This window comes from Teleopsis dalmanni, chromosome 1 (genome assembly GCF_002237135.1).
Source record: "Teleopsis dalmanni isolate 2A chromosome 1, ASM223713v2, whole genome shotgun sequence".
NCBI classification, from domain to species: Eukaryota; Metazoa; Arthropoda; class Insecta; order Diptera; family Diopsidae; genus Teleopsis; species Teleopsis dalmanni.
Window position 1 is genome coordinate 95011166 of NC_051846.1, and position 16599 is coordinate 95027764.

The 16599-nt window shown below is 33.5% G+C and overlaps 1 protein-coding gene across 1 annotated transcript in view; it reads right to left on the reverse strand.

Annotated features, from left to right (window-relative positions):
* Positions 1 to 10468, reverse strand: part of LOC119673148 (protein ABHD18) — a 53890-nt gene extending 43422 nt beyond the window's left edge. Inside the window, exons 1-2 of the mRNA XM_038084384.1 lie at positions 10336 to 10468; positions 1337 to 1426 (exon numbers count right to left, since the gene is read on the reverse strand). Of these exons, the coding sequence (XP_037940312.1) occupies positions 1337 to 1426; positions 10336 to 10437 (192 nt within the window). The 5' untranslated portion in view covers positions 10438 to 10468. The remainder of the gene's footprint in view (positions 1 to 1336; positions 1427 to 10335) is intronic.
* Between the last annotated feature and the right edge of the window lie 6131 nt (positions 10469 to 16599).

Below are 16599 nucleotides of genomic sequence, written 5' to 3' on the forward strand. Positions count from 1 at the left end.
CTAGTCGCCACATTTCAAATCACATTAAGAAAAGACATAGTATGGTCATCTTTATTGACAGCCAGGCAGCAATCAAAGCCCTTGAATCCATCACAACAAAATCTAGTAAAAAAATTTAAAGAGGTAATCGACGAGCTAAATCGGTTGGCTGACATCATACGCATCTGGGTTGCTGGACATAATAGCATCGAAGGAAATGAGAGTGTTGACAGTTTAGCTCGCTCTGGTGGCTCTATGAATGTGTTCCTGGCGGTACCGGTGTATATTATACTAGAGGTGTATAGGAAACTGCGTATTCCTTATAATCCTTACTGCAGAAGTTGTTGAAACCCGCAGGAAAAAGAAACCATAATACATTTTCTCCGTGAATACCCGGCTTTGGCGTCCAAAAGAAACAGATTTTTAGGAAGACACTTTTTTTACAGTCTGTCAGACTGTTCAACGGTGAAGACGAGAGACCTCTTAAATTATCTAAATAAGACGGAATGGATTTAGTCTCTTCTCTTTTATAGTAGGGTAAAACGGCGAAAAATCGCTAATTGAGGTACATAGAAGTCCAATGACCTGCCACTGCTACCAACTAACTAACCAAGCAATTGGCGTAAACGGGAAATTTTTAGTCCGCTAAAATAGCATGGAGCTCTTCAAACTCCAAGAAGCGTATTATATCTTCCTCCTTTCCTAGAATATCACCAAAAAATTAAACTGCTATGTTTTAACATCTAAGAATTGCCCACACCTACTCTTAGGTAGTTCCCTGTACCATGTGCGGTGGTCCCATATTACCATTTCATATCCTCGATTCCTGCCGTATCTTTTCCAGTCAAAAAAGGGCATTCTGTATGCTATATAGGGTATACCGTTATACCCATTCCCATCGTTTGGCTCAGCCTACTCCAGCTAACACCGAATCTATTTACAAATTCCTGGCGGAAATTTAAGTCTGTATCTCATTTAGTACATCTCTTTCTCGACATCTGCATTATTTAATCTTGCCTTAATCTAGCTCTCCTTTACTTGTTTATATTATCTTAACATCATAATTATTTTATTATTATTTTTATTATTATTATTATTTTTATTACTATTTTTATCACTATTTTTATAATTACTTTTATTATTATTTTTATTACTATTTTTATTATTATTTTTATTATTATTTTTATTATTATTTTAAATATTATTATTTTGTTAAAAAATTGTAATTAACATATTCGAAGGCTTAAATGTAATAAGAAGATATTAGCTGAAATCTATTAAAATAAGACACGTTTTTTTAATTAAAAAAAAAAATATTACAAAAAAAGTTAAATAAATTTTTTTTATATATTCATACCGTCGTAAAAACTGTAGATGCAGTTGACCATGACAAACATGGAACTAATACAATTGGTTTTGGCCAATTTGTAGCAGCTAAAGAAGCCATCTGAAAAAACACATAATTTTAATATTATATTAAAATAATTATCTTTTTTTAGCTTAAAAAAATAGATAAATAAAATAAATTTAAGATTTGGCCAAATAGATTTGTAAAGAATTTAATTCTTTTGCCGATACTTACACAAAATTTTTAATTAAATTTAAATAAGAAAAAGGTTATTTTTGTCGTTTTTTAGCTAAATCATAGTAAATATGAGTATAAATGTGCACTACTATGTCTTAAACACCGACGTTGAAAAAATAACTTGTAAAATTCGGCAATAAAGGAAAAAATAAAAGAAAGTAGTAAATTCACAATTAAAACTAAATATTAGACTGGTTATATCATTTTCTTGTATCTTAATGAAAAGGAAATATGTGAATAAAGTTTTGAAAAAATATTGATTTTAAGGTGTGTCGCAAATGTTCTTAATAATAGAAAACTAAGGTACACTTTCGGAACGAAAAACTCAAATTTCTAAATCATTTTAAGCTATGTTGAAAGGTTTAAAGCTGTTAAAAACTAACATTTTTCATATACTTTGAACTAACATTTTTCATATACTTTGAACTAACATTTTTCATATACTTTGCACGTTTTTAAAAAAAAAAGTGCAAAATTTGATTTTTTTTGACTGATTTTTTCTGTGAATAAACACACAAAATAAATAACAATAATAGTTGAATAATTGTTTAATAATAAACAATAAATCAAATACACAATGAATTCTTTCAAAAACAAGTGAAAAAACTTTTCAGTAACAGTAAGATCTACAAACAATAAACTCGCGAACAAATTACACAAACTGAAATATCTTGAATTAAAAGTACTCGAATTAAAATTTAATAAAGAGTGGATCCACAATAAAACAGTTGAACATTTCCTCCTAGAAACTAATTGACTCCTTTCACTTTTAAATAAATTCGCACTTCCCATTAATAATACAAAATTCTCACTTCTTCACTTCGTAGAAGTTAATGAATGCATCAAATGAACACAGCACCCCAAAACAAAGGAATTAGCAAGACTAAAATTTGCAAACCGAGTGACAACATTCAGCAGAAGAAAAACACAACGATAGAGATACATTCATACTACAAATCTACAAGGATTATCCAAACGTACTAAAAGAACAAAAGAACATAGAAACGATATATTAAAAACATCAGACAAAGGCAACAAAATCGTAATATTGTACATTCCTAAAAACATAATTTTAGAAAAATATAACCTAAAAAACTCTATAAATGTCAATAACCAGTAAAAATGCATAAAGCTTGAAAGGGATGAAGTCTTAATATACCTGGATGCCGTCACATTGAACACTCCAACCTACGTAGTAATAAATATAATTATGAAGAAATGGGGAAACATTAACAAAGACACCTAAATTAATAAAAGAAACTTTTAAAAGTTTCTTAAAATTTTAAACATTTGCCTTAGGAAGAACAACTACTTCAAATATAATGACACTTCTGCTCAAAAAGTACCCGGATTTTATAAATAAAACACACAAATTTAAATTTTATTCCAAATTTATTTTATCTCCTTCAAAATATTCTCCTTCTGAAGCGATACACATATGCCAACGTAAGCGTTGGCATAACCCAATCTTCCATTCACTTTTCGTAAGTCCGTGCAGGTATGGCTTTTAATTCCTTCAGCGAATTCTCTTTTACCGATTCAATCGACTCAAAACGCTTATCACGAAGGGGCAATTTGAGTTTCGGGAACAGGAAAAAGTCGCACGGTGCCAGATCTGGCGAATATGGTACGACGACAAACGACGACAATGGTGCCGTGTTTGATAAAAAAATCTAGTACAACAAGAGCCGTGTGCAATGGAGCATTGTCGTGGTGAAGAATCCAATTGTTAGCTTTCCACAAATCTGGTATTTTCTTACGGTTAGACTCACACAAATGCCGCATAACGCCGAGGTAATATTCTTTATTGATGGTATGATATTCTGGCAAAAATTCGTAATGACCGCGGTAGTCGAAAAAACAGTGAGCATAACTTTAATTTTAGAGCGACTTTTGCGCGGTTTTTTGAGTTTTTTCTCGTTTTCGAAGCGCCATTCGGTAGATTGTTGACTGGTTTCGACATAAACCTCTAAATTCATGTCTCATCACCTATTATGATGCGTTTCATGAATGTAGAGTCGTTTCCATGCTCAAAAATCATTTCCTCACACACGTTCTTTCGTATATTACGTGTAATTTCTTTGCAAAAAATCAAGGTGTTTCGGTACAAATCGAGCTGCAACGCGTCTCATGCCCAATATATAATGTAGAATGTGGTGAACGGATCCATTTGAGATATTTAAGTTACGAGCAATCTCCTTTTCAGTCGTACGACGATCTTCCAGCACAATTTTCTTGATTTTTGCCATATTTTCTTCGCTATTTGATGTTGATGGAGGTTCAGAACGAAGCAAATCTTCGCTCACTTCATGACACTCTTTGAATGATTTATACCACTCGTATGCCTGTGTTCGAGACATAGAAGATTCCCCGTAAGCTTTCTGCACCATTTTCAATGCTTCAACACATGAAATTTCGTTTAAAACACAAAATTTCAAACAAACTCATTGTTCAACTGAATTTTCCATAGTAAAAATCGCTAAGTGCACTTGAGGTAGTCTCACATTAATAACTGCTTTCACATTAAACAAACTAATTGACAGGTGGCGCTCAAATTTGTACCATATGTCAAGAAAGGGTGTGCCAACATAAAAAAAATTTTTTTGATAAAGGTCTATTACTTAAGGAGTAGTTAACGGGTACTTTTTGAGCAGAAGGTATAAAGGATAAGATAATTGAAGTGTTACCAAATTCACACAGGTACATATGTCAAACTGATATTGCCAACTACGTGAAATTCATACACATGACAGCTGTTTGTATTTTTTAAAAGCTCTTACAAGCATGTACGTCTAACTTTTATTCGAAATGGAATTTAAACGTGATAATGTGATTACGTTATATTTGGCTGGAAAATCATAACCAGCTATTGTTGGTGACCTCAAAGTCAATAAACTGTTTGTGTATCAGCAGCATCGCCGAAGGATAAGGTGGTGGACGAAAAAAAGCATCAACATCACCTTTGTTTTTTTTTTTTATTTTTTTTATATATAAATTTATTTTATTTGATTAAATAAATTTTATAAGAGTAACTAGCTAACAATATAATAAGCTAACAAACAATTTTAATCAACAATTATAAAGAATTTAATCAGAAATCACGCAAGTTCATTTATCACGCATTTCGGACAGGTTGCGACCAAAGATCACAAGGTTTTAGACGCTTAAGGCGACGTGTTGGCTCTATTGACGCCAGTTCGTTAGCTTCATCATTCGGATGAGAGTACAATCGCTGCAGGTGCATTCTTGCATTTCGCTGTATTTCTTCCACCACTGTATTTATCCCTAGATCACGATGCAGATCAGAGTTCCTTACGTACCATGGTGCATTTGCCACACCCCTTAATATAACGTTTTGGAATTTTTGTATGGTTTCAACATGTGTGCTGCTAGCGCATCCCCAGAGCTGAATACCATATGTCCAAATTGGTTTCAATATTTGTTTGTAAATTAAAATCTTGTTATGAAGTGACAGTTTCGACTTCTTTCCAATAAGCCATTTGATTGATCTGTATTTTATATTCAGTTCATCTCTCTTTTTTTTTACATGTTCATTCCATCTCAGCTTTGCATCCAATGTCATACCGAGGTACTTAGCCGTATTAGAATGTGGAATTTGTATTCCATCAATGTAGAGGGGCATAAATCTGATATTTCGGTTTGTAAAGTTGACGTGAACTGATTTATAGTGGTTAAGTTTTATTTTCCACTTTTCAGCCCAATCGATAATGTCATTGACAGAAGACTGCAGACGCCTGGCTGCTGTTAGTTCATCATCTCCAATCGTTAGAACAGCTGTATCGTCAGCGAACGTCGCTGTAAACGTCGCTGAGCTCGTTGGTAAATCATGTGTGTATATTAAACATAACAAAGGACCAAGTACACTGCCTTGGGGTACCCCAGCGTTGATTTTTTGGAGTTCACTGTAATCGTTTCCATGCTTAACACGGAAGTAACGATTGGTCAAATAAGAAGAAACCATATCGAAATACTTCAACGGAAAAATGTCTCTTATTTTTGTTAGTAGACCTGTATGCCAAACTTTGTCGAAAGCCTGGGATACGTCTAAGAATACTGCTGAACATACTTTCTTTTCCTCAAGGGCAGTTACGATTACGTTTGTGATTCTGTGGACTTGATCAATGGTCGAGTGATTACACCTGAATCCAAATTGATGCATAGGTATGGTCTGCTGTTGTTCAAGTAAAGGCAACATCCGTTTAAGCATAATTTTTTCAAATACTTTTGAAAGCACAGGTAGGAGAGCTATTGGCTTATAGGAGCTAACCTCGTTTGCATCTTTCCCCGGTTTAAGGACCATAATAATTTCTGAGACCTTCCACAACGAAGGGAGATATTTCAATCGTAGAACAGCATTGAAGATGTTAGGAACTTTAACTATGCAGTTCGCTGGGATTTCTCTAAGAATTTCTGCAGTTATGAGATCATATCCTGGTGTTTTTTTTAGCTTAAGTTCGTTCTTTATTATCATCATTACTTCAAGCTCGCTAGTTGGCGGCAAATTGTTTATGCTATTAGTACCCAGATAACAAGTTTCAACACTATTCTCACTACCAGAAATAGAGAATACTTTTGTTAAATGTTCAGAAAAAAGTTCAGCTTTTTCTTTATCACTATTGGCCCATTGGCTAGTGAAGGTCTATTGGTGCGTTATGAGAGGCTGGACGTTTTATATTTCGAGTGCATTTCCACAAGGAGTAATCTGTGCTGCGATCATTGGACAAATCAGACAAGTATGAATGGAATTGTTTATTTTTAAAGCGCTTGATCTCAGAGGTAAGTTCTTTAGTCAGCCTATTTAAATTAGCTTTAACTGCTGGGGATCTCGAGTGTTGCCACTTTTTCCTTATTTTACGTTTTTTTTGTAGTAGTTCTAATATGGCCGTTAGATATCTATGCGGACAGTTTGATTTCTTCCATATAGGAGTGCTTAACCACGCGGCTTGTTGAAGCTTTCTTGTAAGGTCTATAATTTCGAACTCCACATCGCCTTCACCGGAAATTTCAGTCGAAGCCGAAATATTATTAGAAAGGAATGTTCTAAAGTAATTCCAGTCAGTTGACTTATTGACAATTTTAGTCGTCACGTTGTTAACAATAGGAGAGCCATATGTAGTAAGGTATACCGGGGAGTGGTCAGAGTTAAGTTCGGTTTCGTCTTCGATTTTAAGATTGTATGTCGAGACTTGCTTTATGATGAAGAAATCAAGGAGGTCTGGTATTTTTTCAGTATCAGTTGGCCAATACGTAGGGTTTCTGGATGACATGCATTCACAGCCAGTTTGTTGTATCGCTTTTAGAAGTTCTCTCCCCTTGGTTGTGATTAGACGAGAACCCCAGTGCGTATGCTTTGCATTGAAGTCACCGCCCATGATGAATCGGTGTTTGTGCATTTCAATAAGCTGTTTGTACTGCTCTGTTTTAATTTTGTGCCTTGGCGGGCTGTAGACAGAAGTAATTTGTAATTTACATTGCAGATCAAGCGTAATGGTTATCGCCTGAAATTCTTCATTGGAGATTATTTTGGATACGAAATACTTAAGAGATTTCCGAATTAAGATTCCACTACCTCCTCGAGCGCAATTACTGGGATGTACTACGTGATGAAACTCGTAGTTTTTAAATTTTAGGTATGAATGATGTGTGAAATGCGTTTCAGTAATAAGGCAAACATCTATTTCTCTGGCTGCTAAAACAAGTTCAAGCTCTCTAAAATGTTTGAGTAAACCATTAGAGTTCCAAAGCATTATTTTTAGTAAACTTGACATTATTAATTAAGTTATCTTTTTTTGTTCTAACTTAGTAAGCCTCTTATCTAACATTTTATAGTAGCTTTCTTGTAGAGTTAATTTTTCTAATATTTGGTTAAGAATTTTATGATTTTCATCAGGCTGGGCGTTGAATCGCACCATTTCAGCGTACGTTGGATTGTTTTTGTTAGTAGGTTTTAAGTTTTTGTTTATTAAATCAGATGGTTTATTATTATGTTGATTTTTGGTCACTTTATTTCGCTGGAGATTTCCATTCTTCTCTTGAATTATTTTATTTCTTTGTTTTTGGAGCTCCTTAGCCACTACACAACCTCTGTAATTGGCCGGATGTTCTTCTCCGCAGTTGCAGCATTTAGGTTGTTGCTGATCAGGCTTTTTGCATTCTATTGTCTTATGGTTGCCGGCACATTTAACACATCGGGCTATTTTGCCACAATAGTTTTGAGTGTGACCATATTCTTGACATGTTTTACATTGTGGTATTTGTCTCGACCGCTTTATTGTTTCTATTTTAATAACACAATTCAATATAGTTTTGATTTCGTGTATTTTCTTAATATCTTCGGACGCATCAAATGTGAGCATAAACATGTCGAGTGGCTCTTTTGAGAAGGGCTTCCACTTATTTACCGCATTTAGAATGTTCAATCCTTTCTCTTGCAGATCAGTTACAATCTCAGACGGGTCACATGACTTTGGAAGGTGTTTAGCTATTACTTTTATCGGACGCAGTTGTTTATTTTCATAAGAATACCAAGCAATTTTTTGCGTAGATAGTGCTTTTGTTATTGATCTGTAGTCATTAACCTCAGATGTACTGATTTTGTACAAAGTACTATTTAAAAGTTTGATAGAAAATTCTTCTTTACAGTTGTTTTTAGCAATGAGAAGGAGATCTGAGTACTTCATTCCTTCTGAGACCATAATTGGCAGTGGACGTGATGATTTTTGGTCTGCTGAGGCATTCTTAATTGCATAAACTGATGCCATATTTTTGTCCTTGGAAGGAGATATGGAGTCAGGAGAGCGATGAGGTTTTCTCTTCTTAACGGGCCTTTTCTTAAAGATCCACTCCGTTTCTTTCGCAAGTTCATCTTCATCAGTTTCGTATACAATTTGATTGTGCACATTCTCAGACTTTTGGGTAACAGGTAATGGAGAACCTTTAAGCAACTCATTTTCTTTTTTAAGAACTTCTATCTCATTTCTAAGTTGAAGACATAGCTGCTCCATATTGTTTATTTTTTCTATATATTTAGATATAGCACTACTTTCGGCTTTCTCTTTAAATTTAGATACTTTTCCTCCACCATAAAGTGGAGGTTGCTGCGGATTCATATTAGATTAAGTTCTTTGCGTAATTTTTGTTAGTTGATATATATATAAAAAGAAAATAACTTACAACTACGCTATTAGAGCTGACAAATTGAATTACACAATATTATTTTTTTAAACGATGTAAAGCCAAAAATTGTGCACTAGTTTAGTAGTTTTGCAACACTATGCTGTCTATATCAGCTGATTGTATATGTGTAATAAAATATCAAATAACAAATATTAGGTGAATGTTATTTTTTGTTTTATGTTTTTGATTTTCCGTTCGGAATATTATAAAAAAATCCAATCAATTAATAAAATAACACCGCGGGCGCGATATTTCGGCACTTTCGGCAAGTTCTTTAACTAATTATCATATTATATTATATTTTTTGGTACTTTCGCATTTAATGACAAGTCTTTTACTAGGTTTCACTTCGAAAAAACACGGAGCGCACCACAAACGCGACTTACTTTTTCAAACACAAAATACCGAAAAAAAATCAACATCACCTGAAAGGGTTTAAATGACCAAAGGACTAAAAATTTCTCAGCAAAACATCCAACGCAAACTCCAAAATGAGCTCAAAGTACTCAAGGTGCCTTACAAGTTCCAAAAGATAATTGAGCAGTTCACAAATTCTCAAAATGATTGTGTTTACTTAATTGAATGCCGCTCACTGTCATTTGAGACTACGCATTGTCACCCAAAGTAATTTTCCATCAAGTAATGGTATAAGCAGCTGTGACCATCGATGGATCCTCTCCAATCGTTTGCAATCGAGCTTGGTGTCAATATCAATGCGACTTATTATCGGGAAAATGTTTTGGAAATTGCATTAGAGCCGTGGTTATGCAAACATTACGGTCATAGACCATTGACGCTTCAGCCATCTCATAAAGCTCGTGTAAGCCGATAATGGTTAAAAAATCATCCACATTTCTCTTCAATGGTTTTCGAATTCACCGGATGCAAATCCGACTATTCCGTCTGAGGCATATTAGAGATCAAGGTGAAGACTAAAAAATACGCCAGTATGGATACGCTGAAGGAAGCCATTGCTCAGGAATATGCCAAAATACCAGACGATACCATTCGTGAAACTTATGCAACTTATTTTTTCAACCGTTTGCGTATAGTCAAGGCAAAAGGTGGGCACATCGAGTTAGAGTGAATGGATTCTGAAGTTTTGATTATTTCTACAAATATTTATAATTTCAATTAATAAAAAAAACATTTCACACAAAAAAGATATGGTCACTTGAATAGATAAAACTTCAATCGCCGAACCCCGGTTTATTATAAACAATAATGCATTTGTTCTATAAACAGAGCACACTACAATAGACAACTTAAAAGATAATTAAAATATGTAAAAGACAAGAAACAATAAAAACTGGTTTTCTGTATGAGCTTTTGGTGACTAATAGCCAGGTTGTATACACTAAAATTGTATTTAAGACTTAAAGCTTTCTAAAAAAATAAAAAAAAACCCTTTTAATTTATATTATTAATACCATTAACAAAAACGATACTCAATTAAAAAAGGTTGTCATAAGGTAATACATTATAGTGCACGTTAATATATACACAAACATTTCTTATCTTATTATTTAATACTTTGAAATAAAAATACCATATTTAAATTGCAGATAACTTACATGACCGCCCATCGACAGCCCAGTAATTCCTAATGGCCCAAAACCATTTCGCTCGCACCAGTGTAGTAATACCAGACATTCAAGTATTAAACAGCCACCCATTACAAATATATCTGAGACGTTATGTAAATTTGATCTCCTAAAAAACAACATTATAAGATTATTTAAATATATTTTAATATACATATAATAAAATTTTTGTATATTTATATGTTCATTTATTTGCAACAGTAATTAAAATAGCTTTGAAGTAATTGAAAAATCAATTACATAAAAGGATAAGTCAGCATAAAAATATACTAAAACAAATTAATCCCGATAAACAATCAGCCTTAGTCTCACACTTTATTGACAAAAATTATTACCCAGATTTTGCTTCAGTAAAGGTCATTAATACTGAACATTCCTTGTCTCGACGCCTTACTCTGGAGTCCTTACATATTATGACTAGACCAACATACAATTTGCGGCGATATATAGACAATATTTCTGTTGTCTATTGGGTATTGCTAGAAAAGTCATTCTAAAGAAAAACTCATTGTACATTTTTCGTTGTAATTATTTAAAACGTATGTCAAAAAATTTTTTTCATATGCAAATTTTATTCTATTGTTGTTTTAAAAAATTTTTTACCCTGATGACGGTCTTAAACAACCGAAACGTCGGAAATATATATTAAATAAATAAAACAATAAAAAAATTCTTATTGAAAAACCGAATCAAAAAATCTGACTAATAGCCCAACACTCATCTATAATAAAGTTTAATTTTTTTATCATTGTCGTAAAGATTTTAGTAGTCTATTGCAAATCATTTCTTTTTCATGCATGCATGTCTTCCATAAAAATCTCTTATCCATAATTATTCTCAGGTAATTTACTTTTTCTTTCCAGTTTATTTCTCTGTTGTTAATCCTGAAATTTTGAGGGTTTCAGTTTCTTTTCAATGCTTAGAAATCGATTATATTTTCTCTGCATTTATCTTAAACTTCCACCGTTTGAAGTATTATTCTAGTTTATCTATATTTTTTAGAAAATTTGTTGTGATTTGGCTTTCCTTTTTGTTGAAATGCATAATGCAAGGGTCATCGGCATATATAGCAAACATAATGAATTTTTCTATATTTTCAGTATATCAGCTGTATATAAGTGAATAAGTTATACAAAATTGGTAACAGAGGTTATTCTTGAGGCAATCCTGCTTCCATATTTCTTGTTGATAAGAAAACCCTGACTTACTTAATTTCTAATTTTGGAAGAAACTTTCGGTGATTTTGATTAATTTCGGTAGAATTCCTTGTTGTTGCATTTTGAGTATTAATCCATCATGCCAAACCTTATCAAATACTTTTTTAATGTCGAATATTACCATTCTTGTATATTTCCGTTTGCTCAATGCTTTCAGAACTGTTTGTGAAATTCTTGCAAGCTGCAATTCTATCGAATCATCTTTGTTAAGTCCATACTGCTCTGGAAAAATCAAAATTTTCTCTTCAACCATGTCTTTTAATTTGGAGAGAATCACTTTTTCTACTATTTTACCTTGAGTTGGCAATAAGCTTATTGGTTTCCAATTTTGCGGAAAATTAGGTTTTTTCCTGGTTTAAGGAACACAATAATTGATACTGTATTTCAGGCATTTGAAAAATTTCCTTGGCGAAGTGCTGTATTTATGACATTTGCGATCATATTTATGGTAGCTGTGGTAGATTTTTTTTAACATTTATTCTTGATGATTGAGATTGCTCACGACTTTACTTTTCTCCTCTGGTTCAATTGGGCTTAAGCCTCTGTCTCTACCTTTGATTTATCTTAGGTGCTAAATTGTATGCCTTCTTCTCCATGCATTGGTGGAATAAATACTTTGTTCTTGAACCGAAAGTATTTATTGAGACCCCAGACGGTCTCATCGTCTATATCTAAGCTCTCCGTAAATTCCTCCCATTTTTTTTAAGTAATTGCCCAATTTTCTTTATTATTAGATTGGTTAATCTGTTTCCTTCTATTCGTACTGTTAGATCAGTCATTTTTGGGCACTATTGCTGTAAAAAAAAGGGGATCGGTAATTCCTATTTATGGAGAAATTGCAATATAGTGCGTCGTTTGCACTTTTCTGCCTCTTTAATTTAACCCACGGCTCGAATGAGTTTGTTCAAATGGAAAAAAATGTATTTACTACACACAATTTGTGTATTTGTTAAAGAATTTACCAAATTGCACAGAATTCAATAAAAAAAGTAAAATAAAATTTACACGCACTTTTGTTTAATGTGCACACAAGAAAACTTTATTAAGATCAAAAAAATAAGATTATAGCAACAAAAATAAAAACATGTTCTTATTACATAGTGTTCCACAAAATTTGTTACAATTGATTATCGTATCTTTTATTATTTTAGATAGATCAAAGAAGTTTTGCGCTTTGATTAGTGGGAGCTTTAGAGTTTGTAGCTATCTTTATTTTCTCTATTAAGAGAAAATCCTTATCAGTTCCTTCTCTAAGACTAATATTTTAACCTATTACTGCCTGTCTAGTAATTCCGTAAGTATTTTCCAGTCCGTTATTTTCGTTGATTTAAGTATGTCAAAGAAACAGTTCTCAATTATGAATAGTACAATGGTTCCAAGAACGGCCGGGTTTACGTCCCGGAGCCACTCGTCAAAGACGACCAAGTGTCGTTCGACCACCCCCAAAGGGACTTCACAAGCAGGTATGTGTTTGTTTGACATATATCGTATATATGTGTTTTTCCCACTAAGAAGCAAGTTCCGGCCATCTTGCTTCTTATGTTACTTCTAATAGCCGGTATTGAATCTAATCCTGGTCCTGCCATACCAGCTATTTCAAAATGGCACTGCTCTGTCTGCAACAATATTATTAGCAGAAACCAAACATCTGTTAGGTGCAATAGTTGCAATAACTGGTGCCACCTTCGTAACTGTTCAGGTCTGCATAGCCATACCGATTGGAACTCTGCCTTTAGAGGAGATTGTTGTCCAACTTCTCCTCCAGTTAAAACATCTACATCTTCGTCAAACACTGTCAGTCCGTTTCCAATCAATGCCATCCAATCTCCCCCCATGCTATCCCCTTTGTCTACCAATTGGCTATGCACAATTTGCAATCGAGCAATAAAACTTTAATTAATATTTTTTGTAAACAACGTGGTATTAATATAGTTCATTTTAATGCGAGAAGTCTTTCTGGCTTAAAATTAGATCGTGTAAGAGCTGTTTTTGAAGACAGCAAAGTAGATGTTATCTGCATTTCTGAGACTTGGTTTGACTTCCATCTTGATAGCTCATACCTATCTATAAGCGCCTTTGTTTTATTTCGGCATGATAGGAAATATAAATTGGGTGGCGGCGTTGCTATTCATTGTAAATCATATTTAAAAAGTCAATTGATCTGTGTATCGGAAGATAATGAAATTGAATTTATATGTGTATGTATTTATTTAGGTAGTCATAAAATCCTTGTTACATGTGCTTATAACCCCAGCAAAAGGTACTGTAGTGGTCCTATTTTTGAATCCCTCCTTCCTATTGCTGTCAATTTTGATTTTTTTGCTATACTTGGTGATTTTAATACCGATATTCTTTTGAGCAATGCTAAAGTGTCTGCACTGAATGACCTTATAGCTATGGTTGGTCTAAGCATTGTGAATAATGCCGTGCCTACTAGATATTGTAATAATGTACGCCCAAGTCTCCTTGACTCAGTGATAGTGTCTGATCTGACCAAAGTATTGTTATTTGATCAGATTTCGTTTGTTTCTGATCATGATTTATTATTTACTACCTTAGATTATTATGTAACGAGAAATGTCAATCCCTCTCTTTTTTCATTCTGGGATTTTAAATCAGTTGATACTCAGTTATTATGTCGTGATCTTAGCACTGTTGACTGGAGTAATTGCTGGTTTGGTGCTTCAGTTGATGACAAATTGACAGTCTTAAATAATATAATTATTAATTATTTGCATCAGTATATTCCATATCGTACTATACATGTTAAAAGTTCTTCATGTCCATGGTTCAGTACTGACATCAAACGTATGATAAGCAAGAGAAATAGGAAGTATGCAGTGTGGAAAAGATATCCGAATGTTTTTAACTGGATGCGGTTTAAAGCAGCTCGAAATTTAGCTCGAATGGCTATTTATCTTGCTAAATCTAGGTTCTTTAAATCTAAACTAGATACCTAATTACCTACAAAATCACTTTGGAGCAACATCAAAGCTCTAGGGGTGGTTAATAGCTCAAGAAATGTATGTAGCATTGATCCTAACATTTTAAATGATTTCTTTGTTCCTATAGGAGATAGACTGAACGTTGCTCCGGTCTTCCCTGAACTTGAGAGTGTCCCCTCCGAACGCATTTTTGACTTTGTATGTGTGAGTGATGAAACTGTCTTTAATAATGTCATGAAAATTAAGTCAAACGCTATTGGAATAGATGAAATTCCACATAAATTTATTAAACTTATACTGCCGTTTATTATTATTCCTTTGACGCACATTATTAATCACTGCTTCACTACATCATGTTTTCCTACTGTTTGGAAAAAAGCCAAGATTATTCCTATTGAAAAAAAGGCTAATGCTTCCTCATGTTCCGATTATCGTCCAATCAGTATTCTCCCTTCACTCTCTAAAGTGTGTGAGAACATTATGGCTGATCAAATACGTACTTATCTTAACTGCTTTAAACTTCTCTCTCCTCTCCAGTCTGGGTTTAAAAAAGGTCATAGTTGCACGACGACAATGTAAGGTCCTTGGCAACTCAATTATTAAATATACTAATTCGGTAAAATGTCTAGGTTTCCATTTGAACACTAATCTGCATGCTGGCGAACATGTTAACCAAGTTATTAGAAAATCTTTTGCATGTTTAAGAGGTCTGAACCTTTCTGTAAAGTATACACCGGTTGACATGCGTGTTTTGTTGGTAAAACAACTAATTATTCCTATTGTTATGTATTCCTCTTTAGTGTACTCAAAACTTGATGTTGAATCCCTCAATAAGTTACGATGCCTAGTAAACTGCTGCACGCGATATGCTTTTGGCCTTAGACGCTTCGATCACTTAGGTATTTATAGAAATGTGATTCTAGGATGTGATATTGAAAAATATATGCAGTTTCGAGTATGCTTATTTTTGTTCAGACTTTTATCCACTACTACGCCGAAGTACCTTTTTGATTGCTTGCAGCTAACTAGATCTAACAGATCTCGTCTTTTCATCGTTCCCAGATTTAGTTTTGCCTCCACTACTCAGTTTTTCTTTATTCAGTCTATTAGAATATGGAATGCTCTTTCAAGCACAACCAGAAATGCAGATAACCCGAGTGTTTTTAAGAAACTGTTAAAAAATGAACTGTGTTAACGTCACGTTTATTTGTCTTTATTAATTTCTTTCCTTTTTTTTTTTATTCATTGATTTGGTTGTTTTTTGCTGCTATATAATTATTTATTGTAATATGTTTGTTATTAACTTAAACTCTGTTATTTAAATATTTTATGCTGTTTTCTTTTTGTTTCGCTGTTAATCAGTAAATATAATTTTAATACATTTTACGTATGTTATTACTATATCCTCTGAAAACTTTAATTACTTCTTTTATTTTATTTTATTTTATTGTATTTTTTATTTTTATTTTAATTCTGTAAATTAGCTTTAAGATACTGCAATAAAAAGGGTTGTCCCTTAATGCATTTAAATAAATAAATAAATAAATAAATCTCTAGGAACACCATATCTGTACGTTGCAATTTCTGTAACGAATGGTGCCATCTTAGACCTTGCTCTGGATTACGCTCTCATCATGGTTGGAATTCAAATTTCGTTGGCACATGTTGCCAACCTCCACCTATAATTCCACCTCAAAACCGCTAACTCTCTCAAAGCACAAGTGTTGTCTCAGCTATTAACAGATCTTCTCCTCTTAAAATTCTACAGTTTAACTGCAATGGCCTTAGAGGAAAGATTTCTGAAATCGCAGCATTCATGACTTCAAATAATATCGCAGTTGCTGCACTGCAAGAGACAAAACTTCTGCCCAACTCCACTCTCTCGCCCCCATCAGGTTTCACCCTTATACGTAAGGACCGCCCTAGGGGAGCCGGAGGTGGAGTTGCCTTTCTGTTGAGAGATTCATTATCACACAGTGAGCTAATGTTATCCTCATCGAATGACGAATATTTAGAGGTAATAGGGTTGAAAATTTTCATTAGTAGATCTTCTAAATTTATTGAAGTCGTTA